Genomic DNA, 23563 nt, shown 5'->3' with positions numbered 1-23563 from the left:
CAAACTAGAGAGGTGACACACGCAATGGGTAAAACCAAACAAACCGCGTTCACAGGATGACACTGAACAATCGTGTCTATTGGAGAACGCTTGACCCGAACACAGAACGATTCATACACATATGAAATCTTCTAAAAACAAATCATTATCATTATAACTATTACCGAGTATGTTATACATGCATTACAAAAAAACATCAACTGTAAAATAATTTACGAAAAACTTATTTTACCATTCTTGCGAAGCGCCATGTAAAAACATATAAAAACATCAAGTTCTAAAACGTTTTCCGGTTGGATAGCTCAATAGTTCGACCCAGATGAAAGCCATGCGTGACATTCTAATTTTCATGGTGGTGTTACTACCAAATTTCACTATAAACAAGTCTTATCTTTTAGATTGTCCTCATTATTGTAAAGCCTTTGTGTAGCAAATATTGTCATCTGCGCATTCAGTCAACGCGTATAAATGTAACTTGACTATCGTTCTTACCATTTCTATGTTCTTATTCAAAATGCAGTATGATTGTTTTTAAAGTATTACCATAATTTAGACACTGCTTCTCAGGGCAGGTCCTATGGTTTCCCAGTTAAAGATACATAGAATACATGAGTTTATTGAATAAAACAATTTGTGCGTTGTTAGTTGTGTATCAGGTAATATCTCAAAGAGGAAATCATATTATTTTAAATACTATTATTCAATTTCAGACAAGACCGTGCTATAAAATAATTGAAATATTTAAAAACAATTCAGGATTGAAACGCCAGTGGGTACCCTGAATAAATATAGGCTTTACAGACAGAATCTGAGTAGCCAAAGGGAAAAAAAGAAAAACAACTGTCCGGAGTGGTTGCAAAGCAACGCGTTGGCACTAAACATCATGGCGACATTGCGACATATCTCACTGATCAACCGTTGTGCTTCTGCAGTGTTCGTTTTGTGTATGTGGCTATCATGCTTAAACGCATTGCGTCTTCCACACCTCCAGCTCACCAAACAAGGTACGTCATTTCCTATGTAGATAATGATTTAATCAAAAGATTGTGTGACTGTATATTATTTTAAGTTTTTTTCGTGCAGTGAATGTTTGGTCCATTCTATCATTAATAGCCTTTTATTCAAATTTTTCGCTATACTATTTTTTTTTATCAAGCGTTAAAAGATGGATATAATTAGAATGTTATGGTAAGTTTGTACTCACACATCTTGCTATTAATTCGATTTTTTACCAAATTTAGAGTGAATTTTGAAAATCTAGATGGTGAAATTTGTTATAATGTTCAATACTTTGGGTGTGCTAGTTTGAGTATTTTTTTACTAATGATCGAAAGTGTCAGAGGATCAAAAGAAATGCAAAGCCATGCAAAAGATTTTGACAATATTTAAATGGGTTGAAATATTTCGTTTTATTTGGATGATACAAGATAGGGAATACAAATATTAGAACATTGGGTATTCACATAATCGGTAATTAAAGGGGCCTTTTCACAGATTTTGGCATTTTTTAACTTATTCATTAAATGCTTTATATTGATAAATGTAAACATTGGATCGTAACAGCTCCAGTAAAAAATCAAGAATAAAATTTAAAAAAGGAAAAGAACATTACCCGGTCCAGGTTTCGAACCAGTGACCCCTGGAGTCCTGCCAGAGTCCTGAAGTAAAAACGCCTTAGCCTACTGAGCTATTCCGCCGAGTACACATACTTTACGTATTTTATACCTTATATAAGCAATCTTCGTAGTTTCACAAAATTTAACGACAAAAACAGAACTCTCCAAAATATTCAATCGTTTCGCGTTGCAACGCTTTATAATTTTTAGGTTTTAAAATCGTCAAAAGATGCATATAATGGCTATATTAGACCATGGTAAATGTTCAGTATTACTATTTCCTCACAAATATCATAACTAAAACGAAAATTTGCGAATCTGAAACAACTTTTTTCAATTTTGTCAATTTACCAAAGCGTGAAAAGATCCCTTTAAAGTATTCGAATACTCTATCGTATGATATTCGATATAATGAAAATCTGAAAGTATTTATTTATTATTTACATTTATGCTACAAATATATTCTGATAATCGTGAAACTGAATGCACGCAGTATATTATTTTGCATACATATATATTGAATACGGTGCGGGAGGAATTCATTACCTAAATTAATATCACAACAATACAGCAAACCCTTAAATATACCAGGACAAGATAAAATAATAGGATATTGTAGTTGAAAAAGGAACGATAGGGTTTACTTCCGATTGTCCCACATTTTGATCTTTAGGATTAAAAATCGATATCGGCAAAAACATGTTAGTAGACTGCCTGGGGCGAAAATCCAAATACAGTTAGAGTCAATTTCCAATTTGCTACACACCATCTATCTCGATCGAAAAGGGGTTTCATGCGTAGTTTCTTCTCATTTGAATGGGTTCGAAACTATCGACGGTTTATTTATGTATAACGCATGCATGTAGATAAATGAATGTTTTTAATTTTTTAGCGTTAAGATTAAATTTTATTATATAAAATGACGTTTGATTTCTTTTGATTTTTTAATCAAGCATGTATTTTTTGTGATATAAAAATAATACATAATTATCGCTTTTAACTGATCGTAATTAATCAAAATAAAGCCAACTGATGATCGTTTTAATACTTAAACTATGTTTATAACGCAAGCAGACAGACAAACAGATTTTTTATTCAAGACTTATACAAACTACATCGTCTATATATATATACAATCACACATATATATTGTCACGTGATTTTATACAAAAAATAAAAAAGCAGAAAAAATATGTTAGATACACACAAAAACCACAGAAAGCAAAACTCGTGGTTTTTAAAATAAGATTGTTACAAATGCAGTTGGTAATATATTACATACATTATAAGTATACAGGAGATGAATATATTATGACATATCATTTATCAGTCTTTATCGTATAGATAGCGCGTTTTTGACAAACAGTGACAGATTAATAAGTTCCATTTTATCCTCCGTTTTGAACAAATTCAAATATTTATAAACAGATGGTTTGATATAATAGTTGTTTTTTATGTATTTTTTTCTAAAATAATTATTCATAGGGCATACACAAACAAAATGATATTCATCCTCAATGTCATTTAAAACACAGAACATGCAGTGTCTTACAGATCTTTCCTCTACATTTCTAGCGTATCTACCCGTTTGAATTCTCATAGGGTGTACAGATAAACGTAATCTACTAACATATGCTCTTAATGATTTAGGTAAAATATTTAGATATGGTTCATATACTAGAGATGTTTTAAACTGCCTATACATATCCATCATAGAGCTTTCGTTCACATCATTGTACCATTTAAGTTTAAAAGCGTCAACAATTCTACATTTAAATACAAACAAAAATGATTTCATATCAAAAGCAAGCACATTTTCGAATACATCTGCAAAAACAAAAGCATTTAACATCTTTTTAACATTATATATCCAATTTGTGCAACCCTTTTCACAATATCTAACGGCTTCGTTGTATACATATTTTAAAATGATGTTGTCGCTTGACTGCAGCTTTAACCAATATTTCAGTATACGTACATATCTATGTATATAAAGCAGATATCTCCCAAGTTCGCCATACACCATATTATTACATGTATTAAGTCTAACTTTTAATAGACGTTTTACGAATTTTAGGTGAAGCCTTTCTAATTATTTTGACTTAGTATATCCCCAAACTTCTGCTCCATAATTGATAATAGAGCCAACAAAGGCATCAAACAATTGACAAAGAGTACTATGCTTCAAATCATAGTCCTGACATTTACAAAGTAAAACATTCATGGCCTTAAGCCCTTTACCAACTAAATATTCTTGATTAAGATTAAAACTACCAGTATAATTTAAAACAACTCCTAAATAGTTAAAATCAATAACAACTTCTATTGGCTGACTATTGTAGGTCCACTTCTCTGAGGTCAGTAATCCACCTCGCTTACGAAAAACCATAATTTTGGTCTTATTTATGTTAACCTGCAATCCCCAATTATTGCAGTAAGTGTACAAATGGTCTAAATGGTTTTGAATTTCTGTTGGATTTTTACCTATAATAGCCATGTCGTCAGCAAACAAAAGTAATAAAATCATAACATCATCTAAATTTATGCCTGCATTAATATCATCTTGGAGATAAAGTTCCAAGTCCTCAACAAAGAGAGAAAATAGCAAAGGGGACATAACCTCCCCTTGACGCAAGCCTACTGAGTATCAGAAATAATCAGAAAATGAAGAAAATGACTTAACACATTATTTAACATTGTTGTACATATCTCTAACAACTCGTAAAACTTTACCCTTAATTCCCGATTTATAGTATTTCAACCAAAGACCGTTTCTATAAATAGAATCAAAACATTTCAACATATCGACAAAAATAACATACAGACGTTTATTTTCAAACATATAGTTCTGAACTAATGACTGAAGTATAAATATTGCATCTACAGTAGAACGTCCTTTTCGAAATCCGAATTGGGCGTCCGAAATAATGTTATATTAATTGCAGACATTTTCAACTCTCTTATTAATTACTGAGGTAAACAGTTTAGAAAGACAGCTTACAAGTGTAATACCTCTGTAGTTGTTTACATCTGACTCGGAGCCCTTTTGTGTAATGGAACAATAATACCGACTGTCCACGCTTCGGGAAAAACTCCAGAGTCTATTATCTTATTGAACATATCACTCAAAGGCAAAGCTAAAATGTCAATAGATTCTATCAATAAATATAAATAGATTCTAGCATGTGGACTTGATTTTAGACCCGACCAATAACATTCCCCTTCTTACCACTCTTCACACCTATTTGTTTAATCATCGCGTATTCTTGCTGTTTAAACCACGTTGCAACACCGTCTTAAAGTTTCAAAAAATGATAAAAGATAATTGCCGAAAACCATGTTTTCATCGAATATAATTGGACTTAACACTATTTACAATAGTCCTTTATCGTTGTTTATACAATTGTAAGCGGAACGCCGTAAGATCTTAAGAAATAATAAATAAAGTAAACTGTCGCAAACACAATGCACGACGGTAAATTTATTGTGACACCTATCCTGTATACTTGAGAACCCAATGCGGCTTGTGATGTTCGCAATTAGGGGATAATAGTGATATACGCTGCTTTTAACTGAAATCCTTATGTAAAAGATATAAAATCTAACAACAAAAGAACATTCGAATAGTGTTATTTTTTCGAAAAATCTTTGCCATCCTTAACAAAAATGATAAATTTCAACTTACAACTGAATAAAGAAACGCATTCTGCTCATGATGAAAATGGATCTTTCAATCTATTAAATCTATTCCAATTAAATCTCTATGCTAGTATCCGCTACATAATAAAACTGTTCCACAGCATTAAAGGGGCCTTTTCACAGAGTTGGCATTAATTGAAGTGTGTCATTAAATGCTTTATATTGATAAATTTAAACATTTGACATAAAAATCCCCAGTAAAAAAACAAGAATACAATTTTAAAAAGCAAAAAAAGTAACCCTCAACTGGACTCGAACCACTGACCCCTTGAGTCCTGGATGTAAAAGTCACCCGCTTAGACCACTCAACCATCCGTTCTCACGCTAGGTACGCTCGTATTTTTTACTTTATATAAGCAATCATCGTAGTTTCAAATCAAAGTACTGACAGTACTGGTGTGACGATGCTTTTGAGAAGATGGATATAAAAGCATCATGTTAAGTTTATCTACATCGCCACAATCAACACAATTGTGTATGTTGGTACGAAAAAAAAATTTGGTACACAAATTTTGCGAAAAAAATTTGGGTATGAAAACAAATTTGGGTACGAAAAAATATTTGGGAACAAAAAAATTGGGACCGAAAAAATTTGGGTACGAAAAAAAATTAGGGATGAAAAAAAAATTGGGTACGAACAAAATTGGGTACGAAAGATTTTAGGTACGGAAAAAAAATTGGGGAAACGGAAAAGTAGTACCTGTGGGAAACTTGACCCACACTCGCACATTTTCGGCCCTTTCCGTCAAACATCAGATAAGCTCCTCGAAGGCAATAGTATGAATACACATTTCGGAAGCGGTAATGCGGTCCTACCTAAGCGCGTCAAAATGTAAGCGAAATATGTACACAAGTCTGTCAGGAATGATTGAATTAACGAAGAAAATCGTGTATTGATGTAAGTTTTTTTAAGAAATGTGCAGAAAATATATTAAAAAAGAGCTGTGTTTGTGAAACACAATGCCCACTGCTTCGCAGCTTTGAAGCCATATATTTTACCTTTGACCTTGAAGGATGACCTTGACCTTTCACCACTCAAAATGTGCAGCTCCATGACATACACATGCATGCCGAATATGGAATTGCTGTCTTCAATATTGCAAAATTTGACCTTTGACCTTGACCTTGAAGGATGACCTTGACCTTTCACCAATCAATATGTGCAGCTCTATGAGAAACGCATGCACACCAATATTGAAAAAGTTATGGCTAATGTTAAAGTTTTTGGACAGACAGACAGACGCTTTATATTTGACATTTGACCTTGAAGGATGACCTTCACCTTCACCTTTCACAACTGAAAATGTGCAGCTCCATGAGATGCACATGTATGCCAAATATCAAGTTGCTATGGTCAATATTAAAAAAGTTATGGCCATTAAAGTTTTCGGACGGACGGACAGAATGACACACTGACTGACTGACTGACAGTTCAACTGATATAGGCCACCCTACTGGGGGCATAAAAAGCAATGGCGATATTTTTCTCAGCCACATTATTGTTAATAGTTTGATATCACAAAATGAAAGTGAAAGTAGAACTGTCAAAAATGACAACCTGTCAACGTGTTGTTTTTGCTGGCATGAGAGGGCGATTACAATCAATGTGTTCACATTTTGACCATAGGCTTTGTCAATGACCTTTATAGTATGGGTAGCTTTGATATTATTTATTGCTATCATGTAACTGCATGATTGTGTATATGTTTACAATCACAAAGCATAAATAATGATATAAATATACTGATTGGGCTTATAATAGTCTGAGAACTATAGCCAGGTCAATTAAGGACTTAAAATACAATTTTGTGTCCTGATTTCATGAAGAAATGACCATGCATGTCCTAGATTTCAAATTCAAGGCCCTGGTGTGACACATTGGTAGCATTACCGTTAAACTGTTACCAGGCTTATGAAATAAGTTTTTATTGAACTATCTAAGAAAATCTAAATCAGGCACTGATTTTTCTTGTTTTAATACAGTCATAGATCAGTTGTGGCCTCTGGGTAATGACCAATTTTTGCTTACTTGTCACACCTTTAAAACTTTCCACAAGTCTATAATAGCAAATCTGGATTTAGGTGATCTTCAATGGTACATTTAAACTTTAGCTCTGTTACAAGAGTGCTGGTAAAGTCCAGTCACATTTTTAAATCTAGGCCATGTCAAAATCAAAGTGTCAAAGACAAATGAAAGATGCGTTCATTAATTATTGTCCAGTTGTTTACTACTGCTGTAAGTTTTTATATAATATGACTGATGGACATCATGTGAGAGAAAATTCACATTATCATTGTATATCAGGTTTAGCAGCCTTTTAGATAACAAAGTATGCTAGTTTTCAATGTCGCTTCTGGGGATCAAACCGTGAGGCTTTTAGGAAGATTCTGAAATTTTCGATCCCTCGAGAGCAACCAAACCAAAAATTAAGTCAAATATTGCCGACTCGGTTTTTTGAGTCGGTTCATGAGGGATAATGGAGCTCAATTGGACATTGTCGGCTCTGGTACTACTTATATGTACCCCGGGTACTCTTGAGTATACTTACATGTACCCTGGGTACTCTAAGTATACTTACATGTACCCCAGGTATGGTTAATAAACGTAATTGTACTCGGTCCATATTAGACTGTACCCGAGTTGTATTCGCGCCCAAAATCCGATGTCGTAAAACACGCAACCTATTATCTTAAACACACTTCTCTTCAAAAAACACTGCATCAACATGTTTTTTGAGTATGTGTTCCGATAATATAGAGGCCATTCTACAGAAAATTGACATACATGTGCAGGGCTTAACACTAAGGCACGTCCGAACGACATTCACTGCCCGTACCTTGGTCCGGGCTAGCCAATGTCCCAGGAACATGCCCGACCGGTCGTGTGTATTTTGGGCGGGATTATATGTTCTATATCTATAAACTGCGTTTTAAATAAGCTTTTCAAAGATGCAAAAATCTTAATTCAGTACGATCAGATGACAATTAAATCCCAGAGTGAGTTCGGAGACAACAAACGGATCGTATCTCGAAATAGATTCGGAACCCCCAGATTGCAATAAAAAAGAGGCCGACGATTCAGAAAATCCCCGGCGGTTTTCCTGGTAAAACACGTCAGTACCTATTTTTAAACGGAATGCCGCTAGACACGGTTTTTGATTGGTTTCCTCGAAGTGACGTGTTTTCTCAATGAAAATACGTTTGAAACTAAAAGCCGGGATCGCCCAGGATCGTCCGGAATGATGAAGGTATACAACTCGACATTAACACAAAGTAACTATAAAATTAATAGTTATTTATCAATTTTAAATAATTTTAATTTGTTGTCATTATGGAAAAGTTATTCCATCCTTTAGACGATTAATTAATCCATTTAGAGGAAGATAGAGACTTTATTTAGATAAGAAGTGTTTTGACAATATTTTTTACGCAATTCAATTAGCAAAACTAATATTAATGGTCGATCCCGTCTTTTAGTAGAGAGTTAACCCTGTACAATGGTTACAACTACCGTAACACGTTATTTTGCTAAGATTCACTTACCATTTCTTGTAAGACGGTAACCCGGCAATCTATGTAAAAAAAGGTTTTAACGTTCATGTCGTTGTTTAAGTTTGGCTTTACGGGTGGGGATGGGGGTTCCTCGGATACGAAAAGAAAAGGGAAGGAGGAAAGTAAGAGAAAGTATGAGGAAATAAAAAAACAAGAAAATTTCTCCAGAAATGGCGTGAAGATTACAAATAGATGTCTTAAATAGATGAATATTGAATTCAATAGCATTAGTAAGGCAAGCTAATAAGAATGATTTCATCATAATTGCGCATCTCCAAGCACAAGAAAATACAAGTTGAATGATAAATATAAAGGTTTTTATAATACTTGGGTCAGGGCACATGAAAGATTGGTCAGGGCTAGTAGGTTCTGCATTTACTAGCCAGAACGGGCTAGTTGAAAAAAAAGTTAGTGTTAAGCCCTGATGTGTATATATAATTATTACAAAAAAATAGTCGACAACGACGGATTTAGGGTTAAATTTCCCGGGTACATTTTAGTATATTTACCGTACCCGGGATACATGTAAGTATACTTAAGAGTACCCGGGGTACATGTACGTAGTACCCGAGCTGACAATGAACAATCGAGCGATACTGGAAGGTGCAACATCTCTCACGCCCCCTAGCATTGCCTTTAGCAGTATTCAATTCTCAACAGGAAAGTGCTGGAGTCATTGATCCCGAGGGACAAGAAAAACAATTGATTAATGTTCGAAATAAATAATTTGATTAATGACAATTCTATTATTTGAGCCAGGTCACAGGAAAAGCGCAGTCAAATCAGTATCCAATTAAATTATTTGTTATTGTCAGAAAAACGCTTTTAAGCAAACAGCTTTCAAGCGACTGCAGGCTGATCTAGATCCAAACTGGCCACAATCGCCTTAATGTCTCTTTTACTGTGACACAGTTCATTTAACTTTAAAATGATAAAAAGTACTAACACTAAGAAATAGTACAAACCAGTAAAGAGTTTGAAATCAATGTTGAATTTCAGGACAGTTGGTGATCTGCAAATCCCCGATGAAATGTTGATATCGGGTATCGTAGTCATTCAATAAGTCGCAAAATGCTCGATTACAATTTATAAAGCACAATGTGACTTATATTGATAACTAAAAATACCAGTTTGCCAGTTTTGCCGTGTCAAGCTGTTACGATCCAGAAAGTCCTTTATTCACATCGAGTATATATCCTTCGAATTCCAACTATTGTTGTCATAAGCGGAGATTTAGTGAATAAATAATTCATATATCCTAAATGACAGCTTTTAAATAGCGAAACAAGCCAATTTATGCAGTAACAAAGTTTTGAATCGAGACTCTCACGGGGGCGGCCATTGTTGAATGTTGAAACACGAACGACAACTCTGCTAGGAGAATGTTATCAATGACGAGCAATCTCCTACGCAGTGGCTAATGCAATAGGGAAGTAACTGAAAAATCGAGTTATCTCAATCGGACTGGCTCGGTCTTTTACATAGGTCGCAATTGTGAAAAAAAAATCTACGGTTATGATACCTTGGGCGATGCTGTTCGCATCGTCAAAAATATAACGACAACAACAGAACTTTCCATAGTATTCCATCGTTTTTTGATGCAACGCTTTATAATCTCCAGGTTTTCAAATCGTCAAAACATGCATATTACGATATTTAAGAGCATGGTAAATGTTCAGTATTAGTGTTTCCTAACAAATATCATTACTAAAACGAAATTTTGCGAATCTGAAACAACTTTTTTTATTTTGTCAATTTACCTAAACGTGAAAATGCCCCTATAAGTACACTTTTAAAAATATATAGACATTACCAAGAAGCTTTGGGCTGAAACTGTAGATAAGTTCTCTGTATTTCATTGCATTTGATTGTTAAATTACGCTGCACATGTAATTTAGGTAATAGTTTATTTTTTGCGTTAAATTACTCCATAAAATGACTGCTCAATACTACTACTGAGACAAAACGTTGAAGTATCGTATATTGTGTTCGTTGCACCAAGTTGTTGTTCTTCATCTTCTTTTTCTTCTTCTTCTTCTTCTTCTTCTTCTTCTTCTTCTTCTGCTTCTTCTTCTTCTTCTTCTTCTTCTTCTTCTTATTATTATATTATTATTATTATTATTATTATTATTATTATTATTACTATTATTATTGCGCTACTTTTTTCTTATTATTAGTATATAATTATTATGTTAATACTACTATTACCATTGGTCGTGTTACTAATATCAACTTAAAGCAACATTTGTTTTTAATAAATTAATGTCCAACTATTTTATCTGTGGTAATAAAGGAATCGAAATTAAATAGACTTTCAAAATATGTGTGAATTTCGATAATGTTATAACGTATGCTTATTTATTGTTTGATAAACTCTCTTCTTGAGCTTACATTGTACAAATACTAACTGAGCTGAACGATCGGTGTTTTTGCGTAAGGTCAAATAATTTCAAAGTAATAGAACAAATATGAAATGCGATTATTGACCAGGTATAAAGTTGAAACAGTTTATACCATTAAATTGTGAGTGCATTTCAAACATTAAATCGTGACCTATTAAGTTCCACCGTAATGTAATGCAAACATGTCCTGAATGAAGCCTATTCATTTATAACATATTGTATTGGTTACTTACTCATTAGGCAAACGATGAGTGTTATTAAATTTCAAAAATGGAATAGGTTTGTTTGAAATGTCATTCAGAGTTTAATTCTTTATTCTCATTTATATACATGCATAACATATTTGTAACAGTAACAAATATTCACATTGAAACATTATGTATATAACCCTTCATGGTGTTGAGCTCTATGAGATATTGTGAAAGTTTGTATAGAATTTTCTATGATATCATTCTATTATCACTATTTACAATACTAAGAGATACAAAATAAGTGCTACGCTTTCTTTAAAAAACTGCGATAAAATCAGCGTTCACTACACGACCTTTATAGGCTTAGTAAAGGAATACAATATGTCAAAGACCGTTTTTATTGAAAAACATGCTCTACTTAACGGTTTTAAGTGTCTATTATTCATGACAAAGAACCTTGTGAACTTACTACATTATTTTATAAGGTGTTAAACTTGACACTAGTATGCGCGCACACATTTTGTTTACATTTGCAACAGAAAATTTATAAGATGTAAAATCAACAATAAGAATGGAATAAAATATCATTAATTATTGGAATCTTGATAAAATTGATGTATTTTACCATTCCGAAATTCTACCATTCTTAAATCAAGCAAATTAAAAAGAAATATTTGTTTGATTGTTTTTCAAACAATTGTTTGTCTGCAAGTATAGATAGTACCAGAGGCCTCGCATTGCTCTAAACGTGCTCATAGTGTATTGTATAACAAACGCCGATTAACAAAACTGGGTCTTCTCTAACTTGTTACTTAAAAAAACACTTTTTTAACAAATTAAATATCTTTTTCTAAACGAATTTCAGAAACATATAACAATTAAGGTTTCATAAAGACCCTATAACCACAAACTACTGGCCATACCGTCTCAAAGTACTAAATAATGTATACCAGGAGTTTGAAGAAAAAATATGGACTTATTTGCCCATTATGCTTAAATACTAGGCCTCAATGCATTCCGGGAAAAGATGAATAACCGTTTTTTGCGCCGGATTAAGTTAGGTGCAACTTATAGTACACTATTTTTACCCGTCAAAAAATGCTGGATGCAAACGCACCCAACGCACAAACACCCCCTGGCTACGGGTATGAACATTTTATCTGATTAGGATAAAGCCAAAAATTATATTATCAGTTGTTTGATTATTTTGTTGGATCTATTTATTGTTAAGCCTCTGAAATATGGGATTTAAATAAATCAAAAGAGATCGAACATATTCATTAAAAATTGTGCCAGAGATTGTTAAATGTAGAAATAAACACATGTACCTGTACAGTTTATGGTTAGCTAGGCAGATATCCATTAAATGTAAATAGATATGTACGAATTGTTAAGTAGTTGTTAAAATTATTCACGGTTAATATATTATTATACAAACTGTGTATATTAAAGCATTAAATGATTGTAATAAGGGATGTAACAAGTGGGTTGCAAATTTAAAGAATTATTAAACGAGTACGGATTTCCTTTGTTTTTGAAACTGCAAATATAACTAATAGTCATGCATTTGTTTTATAATTTAAATGTATAATTATCGACACCTATCAGCAAGAATGGTTAGGTGATATGAATAGAATTTCTATTCTAGATATGTATAGAATGTTTAAAACTACTAATGAATACGAAAACTACTTAGATTTATTTGCCAAGAGTCAACGTTTATACTTTGTGCAATTAAGGGTTTCTGCCCATCCATTGAGAATTCAGACCGGAAGATACGCACGCAACAATATCCCTCGTGAAGAACGTTATTGCCTTTGTTGTAATCAACGGGACAAAGAGCACCCCAGGAAACCCGATACCTTGCGGGTCGAGTAATACCATAGGGCACAGTGCTGTGCATTTTGGCATGAACTTACATAGGGAAAGTAAATTGGAAAAAATAAATTTTTCAAAGTCCAATTTGAAACAACTGTGTATTTACATGTGTATTAACATAAAAAAGGTATTGGCCTACTAATCCTGACAAATTTTCTTAGAAAATGAGCGAAATGTGGCTCCCTGAAGTAGAAGATCGGGCAAAACGGGCCATGTTCAGGCATTTAGGGGAGAAAAAACTGCTTTAATTTGCACGCCACTACCATTATTAAAGGATTTATACAAACTTTCTCATGTCTGCCATAACCTCTCAGCAGGGCTTCTCCAGAAAACTATTTACTGTGGAGAAATTTGCGTTTTAATGACCATGTTGGGAATCATTGATACCATCTGGGAATAACCTGGAAAACATATGGAGGCAGTGGCTTTATAATTCTTTTTCGCGACAATCCCCCTTCTTTTCAGCCATTTTAATGCAATTTCTTTGCTTTGTAGAGGCCTATAGTAAGTGTATGTGGGCACATATGCATACAAATGTACTTTTAATGCTTTTTAATACATTCAATGATATTATTTGGCTTTTATCAAACATTATTTCAGAAACATGAATCCTTTGTCTTATATATAATGTGGTTATTCAATGCCCACTTTAGATATGTAAAATCACAATGCTAGTGTTGCCCCCCCACACACACATTATTATACCGCCAAAACGTCTGTGTGTGGGGGGGCTATATAGCTATATAGGAATCAGTCTGTCCCGACAGTCCCTGTCCCAGTATGTTACGATCGTCCAGATTTTTTGTCCGTTTGTCCGCCCGATTTATTTTCATTAAATAAATTTTGAACAAATGAACATACAACGTTCAAACTTCATATGTTGATGCAACCTTATTAGCTTTATGCATACACGCCACCGTCTTTTAGGTCACTAGGTCATAGGTCAAGATCACTTAAATCTCTTATAGAAAACTTTATCCTAGACTGTATAATGGAAGTCCTTCCACATACAGCCTTCAAAATTCATATATTGATGCTCCTCAATGAATTTTACAAGTCAAATCCAGTGTCAGATCACAATGTCAAATGTCAATGTCACTTCAACCTCTAATTGAAAACTTAAAAATTGTCTTCAGAACAAAAATGCTTTCATCTGCAATGCTTACATTATCACACTACATTATTTGGCCTTAAGGTCAAAGGCACTGTGTTCTCTGATAAAGAAACATTACATTGGCCCTTCCTGGGTTCTTAAAACCTCATGTATAGATGCATCAATCAATTTTGCGCAACACATACCGTTATGATCACAGGTGGAATCATTGGAATGGAATATAAATTATCAAAAATGCATACTGTAATTAAGCGAGTATAGGTAAAATGTCTTCAACATTTAAACATATTATATCAACATGAGAGCTATTGTTACTCTAAAATCTATCATTGTCATTTTACAAAATCAAAGACTGCTTGTGATTGTAAATTTGTTACAGCAACTAGCTGTAATATGAGCTTTTATTAGTCCCATTTTGGTTGGCAACTTGCATTATTACATCTGCAACTGGGATAGACAGGAAACGTTGCTTTTGCTTTTGTTCCATTTCATCCTCTTGATATATCACATGCATTTAGCAAACATGCATAGTGTTTTCTGGCGGTGTGGTATTAATAACTTATCGAATTTCTTCTCAAGAAAGTCAGATATCTATCTATCTATTTATACTGTCTAACTCCCCTTGCGGTTATTATTGACAATGTGGTGGACGAACCAGTTATCGAACACATAGGGAATTACGTAAAAATTTAAACACTTAAAATAACAAAATCATTATGTTTTAATAAATGACTTAAAGTTTAATCATTTAATAACTTATCTGTAAAGTTTTCCAGCAAATATCTTTCAAGAATTCATAACAATGATTAAACTTGTCTGTGAACAAGGTAAGTGTTATTCTTTTAATCAACTGTACTTTGTGTGGTTAAATGTATTAAATCGGTATCAACGTCATGTGTTAAAGTCTTGTTTGCGGCTATAAACTAGCAATGGCCAAATTTGTTAAAAGGGGAGTAACAAGTCAGCTCATTGAAATTAAAAGGTCAAAATCAACTATTATTTTGTTTGATAGACAATTCTTTACAAGGCCAGTCTGTGCCGATTTTAATGTTACTTAAATACGCTTAACAGTAAAATCACAGAAAACTTAAGGCAATCTAAGCAAAATTAAGCGCAAGTTTAGCGACTTCATTTCAAATGAGTTTTTCTCATTATGGCAGTTGCCGAAATAGCACCAAAAGTCTCAGAACACGGCACATAAATACTTTACATAAAAACCTCATATACACTTATTAAGACATCATTTTTATGTACCTAACCAATTAATGTTTGCGACAAAGCAGTCATGTCTTTTTTAATATTTTCCAAAATAGTGTTGGTAAAAAGAAATAAAACTCAAGAATGTTGACAAGGCACTATTGATTATATATAAGGCATTAAAAGTACATTTGAATGCATATGTGCCCATATACACTTACTGTATGCCTCTACAAAGCAAAAGCAAAGAAATTGCAACAAAATGGCTGAAAAAAAAATAAAGTCACTGCCCACATATGGTTTTCTGGTCATCCCCAGATGGTATCATTGTTTTCCCAACATGGTCATTAAAAACGCAAATTTCTCCACAATAGATAGTTTTCTGTAGAAACCCTGCTGAGAGGTTATGGTAGACATGTGAAAATTTGTCAAATACTTTAATTATTGTAGTGGCTTGCAAATTAAAGCAGTTTTTTCTCCCCTACATGCCTGAACATGACCCGTTTTGCCCGATGTTCTTCAGGGAGCCACATTTCGCTCATTTTCTAAGAAAATTTGTCAGGATTTTTTCTACATGTAGGCCAATACCTTTGTTTACAATATTAATACACAGTTGTTTCAAATTGGACTTTGAAAAATTTAATTTTTCCAATTTACTTACCCTATGTGAGTTCATGTCAAAATGCACAGCACTGTCCCCAATGGTATTACACGACCCGCAAGGTATCGGGTTACCTGGGGTTTAGTAAGATCAACATGTAAATTTGAAATAATAAACTTGTGTAAATATTTAAAGGAAGCATTAACTGTACGAAATGCTATATTAAATACTACTCCTTGAAATAATAGTTTGATGTAATACTACGGAACGCCATAGCTGTCTTACATAGTTACGTTTCTTTTTGTCTTCTTTAGAAGGCGTATTTAGACAAGTCAGCACCACACTCAGACAAGATAACACGACGGTTTCACATAATACGACTGTATTTTGACAAGACAAAAACAAATATGGACAAGATATCACGACGGTTTGACATAATAAAACCCCATCTAAAGACGACAGAAATAAACATAACAACGTAAGAAAGCTATGGCGTTCCACATAATTCCCCTAAAAGAAGTGTATGCATCACTTTGCAGTCACTGATATTATTTGAATTATTATGATATATATACCAAAGAAAATTAAAAGTTATAGTTTGTCCTTACCGCCTTTAAAATTTGTATGTGTCTCCTGTTCAAAATCTTTATTTTTCCCTGTTCTTATTTTGTTAAGAAATGTCATGTCATTGAATTTAGTTCTGAAATTTCATTCAACCTATTAACATACACACATATTTATATTGATATTGTTACCTACTATAGACAATCCCAGAAATCGATAACTCCCGTATTACCACCCCTGAATAATCGCATGCGCCGCCATGACGGTACATAATAACGATACGGGTACCTATATACTTGTATAGGTACCTGCACAATTAAATGAATTGAAGCGATTAATATATTTGAAGATTTAAATTGTTTATCTTATCGATTTGATCATCACATACTAGTTCGTATTTTTTAAATAAATATTTTTTATAAATTGTTTGGTGATTAATAGAAACAAGGTCCATCTGCGTTTTTAAGAGTCATACAACTCAGCATGAATAAGGCCTTGATTGTCATTTAACATGTTTTATTTGAAGGTGACGCGTGGTATCATATCTTAACGAGAGCGCCGATGGCGTTGAAAGTCTATTTGCAAGATACAGTGAAGTTTCTGCTGAAGTACATGTAAAAGGATTAGTTGTCTAAATGAAAATGTAAAAGGCCATCAAAAATATTTTTTATGAAGAACAAAACTATTGCCAAGCAATAAAAGTCACATACCTCGCATGAAGCAGTATTATAATATACTCCTTTTGTTTTCAAGGGACGTAACTCTTAAGTTTGCCATGTAGATGGTAATTTTCTAATAATAATAACTCGCTTTTTCCTATAACATAATTGACATGACGCCTTATCTATGATCGCTCCGCCCACTAGAATTGATCCACCAATCAGCGATCGATTAATCGGGCGCACTCGTTAGCAACGACCTGTCCGCCATTTTCTAGACAAGCCACATGTTTAGGTTCACTTTTATTCCAACGAGTTTCTTTTGTTTTCCTCTTTAAAAAAAAACGATTAAAATGGTTAAACGGTGTCAATGGGGATTATGTAACTCGGACAATCGATATACTGAAAGATTAGTTGGTGACATTTAATTTATATCGTTTCCAAAGCCGAAAAGAGATCTTGAGAAGTGTAAGAGATGTATAAATACATGCGGTCGTCACCACGAACAACTGAACGTCAACACTGTCAAAGACAATTATAATATATTTTTATCGGATATACTAGCAGATTTAAATAGTTTATGTTATCGATCTGATTATCACATAATATTTCACTTTTTTAAATAGTTTTATCAGTTACTACATGTAGGTCAGAAGCGAGGTTCATCTGCATTACTTAAAGACAAATAAAACCCAGCATGAAGCCTAATTCATGCTGTGTTTTTTTACTCTAATAGTAATGCACTTAATTAACATCATACATGTTATTTGAAGGTGACATGTGATATATTATCTTATTAACGGTATCTACACACTTCCACTCACGTGGTGTCACCAATAAACGCTTTTAATCCACACTAGGAGCTCGAATGCCTAGATCGCATTTTTAAACGAGTTTCATTTATTTTGTTCGGATTTAAAAAACGGAAATGAAATATGGCAAAAACGGTGTAAAAAGGGTTAATGCAACTCTGACATTTGATATCCAGAAAGATAAGTTAGATGAATTAAATTTATACCATTTCCAACGCGGCAATGCGGTCTTGACAAGAGCGAGTGGAAGCTTCAAGATATACCGAGATCCCCTTTATAGAACATTAATTTATTTCACAAACTTGAAATGTCATATAAGCAATAACTAAGCTTTATTAAGTATGTATTATGTCACGTGTGCATGTAAAATAATTGAGAATTTTGGTACCCAATTCGTGTAACTTTACGAAATCCCCGTTAAAAATCGCGTTTCTGTGTGTGTCAGAAACAAGTGAAAACCATTTTGTTATTATTTTAATAAAGACGTTTCGATAAATGCTATTGTAAAAGAGTTATTATTACTGATATTAGTTAACCAATAAATGCGGTAACTTCGGGGAAGTCGGTACCTGCGCGAGCGCCTGATATTGGTAGCCTTATTAACTTATAATAGCCTGACCGTATTCCATTTCGTACAACGCTAATTTTATATCAGACAATGTCCAAACTTACTGTGTTGTTTTTGCGCTTTAAATTATAGTGATTGATAAATGTCCCATAAGCAATGTTTAATATGATTAATATCACATTTTATACGCAATAACATGTGGGATTTAGGTACCCACCCGGCGTCAGAAAGCGCGTAAAACTTCGCCGAATTCCCAGTTATAAAGCGCTATTTCGTGTCAAATACATAATAATATGGCATCAGCCCCTTTACAAGTGTAATATGGTTTTAAACAAGTCCATAAAATCATCCGGAATATCGCGTAAATCTATATGCAGTCTATAGGCAAAGAAGCCATTTTGGTGTTAGCTTGTCTAGTTTTTCTTCCCGCTGAGCCACGTGATTAAGTGGGCGGAGCGATCACTGATAAGGCGTCATGTCAATTGTTTTACGAACGAAATTTGTTTTAGCTTCTAAGAACGTTTTTTCACGTAAAACGGTTTTAGAAAATTTCAGTAAAAATGGTGTAAGCAATGTTCTTGGAAGAAAATGTAAGAAAAAAAGTTTCTTATTGAAAAAGTGTAAGAATTACGAAATACTATATTAAATATCTATTTCGTCTGCCCCAAATCAGGGAAGATTTGGCAAAGGACAAATGTTTCCCTTGTAATTTTGAAAAACGGTATTACAAAAGCCTTTTGCGCTGCAGACTAAAAACGGCATTTACACATGTGAAGATGTGGTGTCAAGGACATACCAATTGACACTTTTAATCCACCCTTGGGACATCATCTCCCACTGAGGGAATGCTTTCGCGCCACGATCGCATATGGGTTTTTTTCATTACCATGTATCTTACTTTAATTTGACAATCCGTCATTAACGAAGAAAAACTCCACTTCTTTTGTTCGAGTTGTGTTTATTTTAAATTTAAACCTTTAAATGAAAATGTAATAAAGAACTAAATACATTTATGGAATGTATCGTACATTATTGGAACAATTTAAATTTACTTAAGGCTCCGTGTGCGCAATGTTGATCACTTTTATCGTAAATTCATATTTTATTAAAACAATATGATAAAGAAAGAAATCAGTACAGTTAACATTGAAAATAATACAAAACAGGTTGTTGTTGTTTTTTAACTTAAGTCTTTGAATTTACCAGTAAAATGCTATTTTGATAATAAAAATAAAAATAAAGATAAAGGCAAAACCAGATATATACCTTTAAAAAAAAAAACTGCCATGTTCTGACATCTGATACACTTTCGCTAATCAAAGATCTATTAAGAGACATTTGTTTTTATAGATCTTTGCGCCAATACCGGTAATCTATCCTGTACTCGTTCACGTAAAATAACAAAATTCACACAATTCATTTTCGGCTAGATATGTTGTGTTAGCTTGAAAGCGAATTTTGAATAAATATATTAATTAAAAACACTGAAGTTTAAGACTAAACCATTCGGCCTGAGTTCGCTTATAAATATTTCCGGACAAAATTTGTGTTAAAATTACAAACTTTAATCCGGCTAAAGATTTTTGCATTACCTTTAAAAATGAGTTTTAAATAAGAAATATTCATAACGAAATAATAAATTTTTATTTAAAAAAAATGTATTATTCATAAAAAGAAATCTGCATCGGTCTCGAATGTTATAAATCTTATTTACAATAAATCGTGTACCTCGGAAATAAATATTTCAAAGATTCGCTTAATAATATCCCGAAACTATTGACGCTAAAAATAACAAAGTTCACTTAAAACTTTAGATGCTGATGTAACCTTTAAAATTATAGTCGAATAATTACATTCAAAAAAAGAAATAATTGTGGTTTAAGCAAAGGCTTTATCAAAGGAGTACTTAAAACACCCAGCTATTTCGGCCTTAAAGGGACCGTCAACCACGACTGACAAAAAAAGAACACTTCCAAAATACCGTATTTTTTTAAAATTATTAGTTTATATTTATTGAAATATCACGACTGGTATATAAAATTAATTGAAAAAATTGTTCAGTTTTCATATTTTCATATATTCGGTAATACAATTTTACTGGGTATGTGTACCAGGTAACTACCAGTTTACTATTAATAACGCAAGTAGATTAATCATCATCGTCATGTGGTTAACCCAGGAATGCAAATTGCACATGCGTAGTGAATTGTATATATTTCATTTATAAAATGATCAATCTACTTGCTTTATTTTTAGTGTGTATATCGTTATGTCACACAACTTTTTTTGCGTTCTTTCGATTTCACATCGCGAAATTTTATTACCGAATATACTGAAAATATGAACTTTTTCAAGTTATGTAATATACCAGTCGTGATATTTTAATCAATATAAAATAATAATTGTCAAAAATACGGTATTTTAGAACTTTTCTTTTTCGTCAAGCGTGGTTGATGTGAAATATTAGATTCATTAATGTCTCCATTTTTTTTGGTTATTGTGAGATCTTTGAAAGCTGTAGTCTACCAGATTCTTCAGTACCGTCATGGCAGCGGGTAACGTGATAGCCAATATGGCGGCGGTCAATTCATCGATTCTTGGATTGTCTATAGTATTACTTTATTTGTAATTATATGCATTAAAGACGATTTACTTATGTATAAGTCTTCATAAACTGTCTCTTCTGTTCTGATAAATATTTTGTAAGCAGTTATCTTTTAAAAGCATTAAGACTCATTGAGTCATCACCATCATCATCATCATCATCATCATCATCATCATCATCATCATCATCATCATCATCATCATCATCATCATCATCATCATCATCATCATCATCATCATCATCATCATCATCATCATCACCATCATCATCGTCATCGTCACCATCATAAAAATAATTATAATAATATAAATAATAATGAACAATCAAATAAGAAGAATGCAAAATAAATCTGAAATACTAAAGTTCAATGAGTCAATCAAAATATAGGTGAATCTCGATAATAATGTATGCTTATTTTAGTTTGATAAACCCTCTTCTTAAGCTTACATTGCAAAAAAACTATCCATATCGCCCGGGTTTGTTTTTATGAATATTATACGTCGTCTGCTACCGTTTGTCCCAGTTTTTAGTATATTGTCAAGTGACAAGGTGGGCTGAGTGATCGGTGATTGGTCAATAACTCTCAAAGAAAAATTACACATCTTCAAAGGCGATGATTGACCAGGTAAACAGTTCAAACGGGTTCAAAACACATCCTGAATGACGCCTATTCTTTGATAACATATTAAATGTATATTGATTATTTATTCAGTGGGAAAATGAAGTATGTAATTGATCTTCAAATATGGAAGAAATTTATTTGAAATGTCGTTAAGCGTTCTCTACACAACCTTAATCGGCTAGGTAACGGTACGCAATCTGTCAAAGGACCATTCCTATTGAAAAACATGCTCAACTCAAGTTAATACTTCATATTATCAACGTAGTGAGCTTGATCTCGATAATGAAATCTATAGAGTTCATCGCATATTTGGGACCATAAATCCTACTGAAGCGTAAAACTACAATATTCTAGGACCCCGGTTTAAATCTTTTAGTAAGCAAAATTGGAAGATGATTTGTATTCATAACAGAGGTCTTTGACGAGTGAACATATCATATATATGAGAAGATGTAGCGCATATGAAATAAAATAATATTATGGTTTAGGATGAAAATATTTGTTTTGGCAGCAAAACGTTTGTAATTTTTTCAGTAGACAAAATCGTGATTTAACTTAATTTTATTTGGCCGGGTGATAGATAGTTCGTTTTTTTTTGAAACACCGACAATAACGCACTCCTTGCTGCAAACACACATCTTGGATTAAAACATAAATTTTTCATGGCATAATTAATTGTATTTCAGATATCGTGACAATTCAAATAAAATCAAATGATCGACATAAACGGTCGGCGGACACATTCCCGTTTGACATAGAAGCAAACTTCTCCTCATCGAATGGAATCTACAACATCAATCTACATCGGATTGATGACGTCATTGATGACGTCCCAGTAGTTCTTAATCACGCGGGAAAACTGAGGTCATATAAGGTTATTGACCCCCAGGTATGTGATAATGAATCTGTCCCACATATAGGGCATAAACATTGACATCGAAAAGCTCAGAATTCGTAGCTTTTCAGTCGCATACGACTGCCAATATATGTATTATATAACACTATGCATTCGGTAAGCATCATACAAACATATTTTAGGAATTGGTTGATTAATTTTGTTAACATATGTTCTGAAGTTAATTAAACATTACACACAGGGCGTTTTTTTAATGATAATGGATAGCATAATTAATAAAATTATTTGAAAACTGACTAAGGCATTGATATATCAAACGTGAAATTTGCTTATGTCTAAATCCCAATAATATACATGCATGGAATTATGTTCGTACATAGGTTATATAGGTATACATAAAATAAAATTTAAGCAACTGATATATTACTTTGACAGAAAGTTGCCTACTATGACGACCGCGCACAGGAGGCTGTGTTCATGGTTTGGGAGAGGCCGATGGCAGGCGATGGGAGCGGGGCGCAGTCATTCGATTTTGTAAGAATAATAATCTATATTTATTTTTTAGACTTATAGTCTATGTTTTAATTATCTCTAAACGTTATTTTCATTGCGAAATGATAATAAGGG

The 23563-nt window shown here is 33.1% G+C and overlaps 1 protein-coding gene across 3 annotated transcripts in view; it reads left to right on the top strand.

The window, feature by feature from the left end:
* LOC127879855 (streptococcal hemagglutinin-like) overlaps positions 1–23563 on the top strand; it is a 44797-nt gene that overhangs the window by 3749 nt on the left and 17485 nt on the right. For 2 of the 3 annotated variants that reach the window (XM_052426924.1, XM_052426922.1), the window contains exons 2-4: positions 757–1004; positions 22767–22969; positions 23372–23470. In XM_052426924.1, coding sequence (XP_052282884.1) covers positions 757–1004; positions 22767–22969; positions 23372–23470 — 550 coding nt within the window. Of the gene's footprint in view, positions 1–710; positions 1005–22766; positions 22970–23371; positions 23471–23563 lie in introns of all 3 variants that reach the window. The other variant, XM_052426923.1, reaches the window with a different exon arrangement.

Source organism: Dreissena polymorpha, chromosome 4, assembly GCF_020536995.1.
Source record: "Dreissena polymorpha isolate Duluth1 chromosome 4, UMN_Dpol_1.0, whole genome shotgun sequence".
NCBI classification, from domain to species: Eukaryota; Metazoa; Mollusca; class Bivalvia; order Myida; family Dreissenidae; genus Dreissena; species Dreissena polymorpha.
Note: the sequence above shows the minus strand (reverse complement) of the source record. Positions and strands in the feature narration are given on the sequence as shown.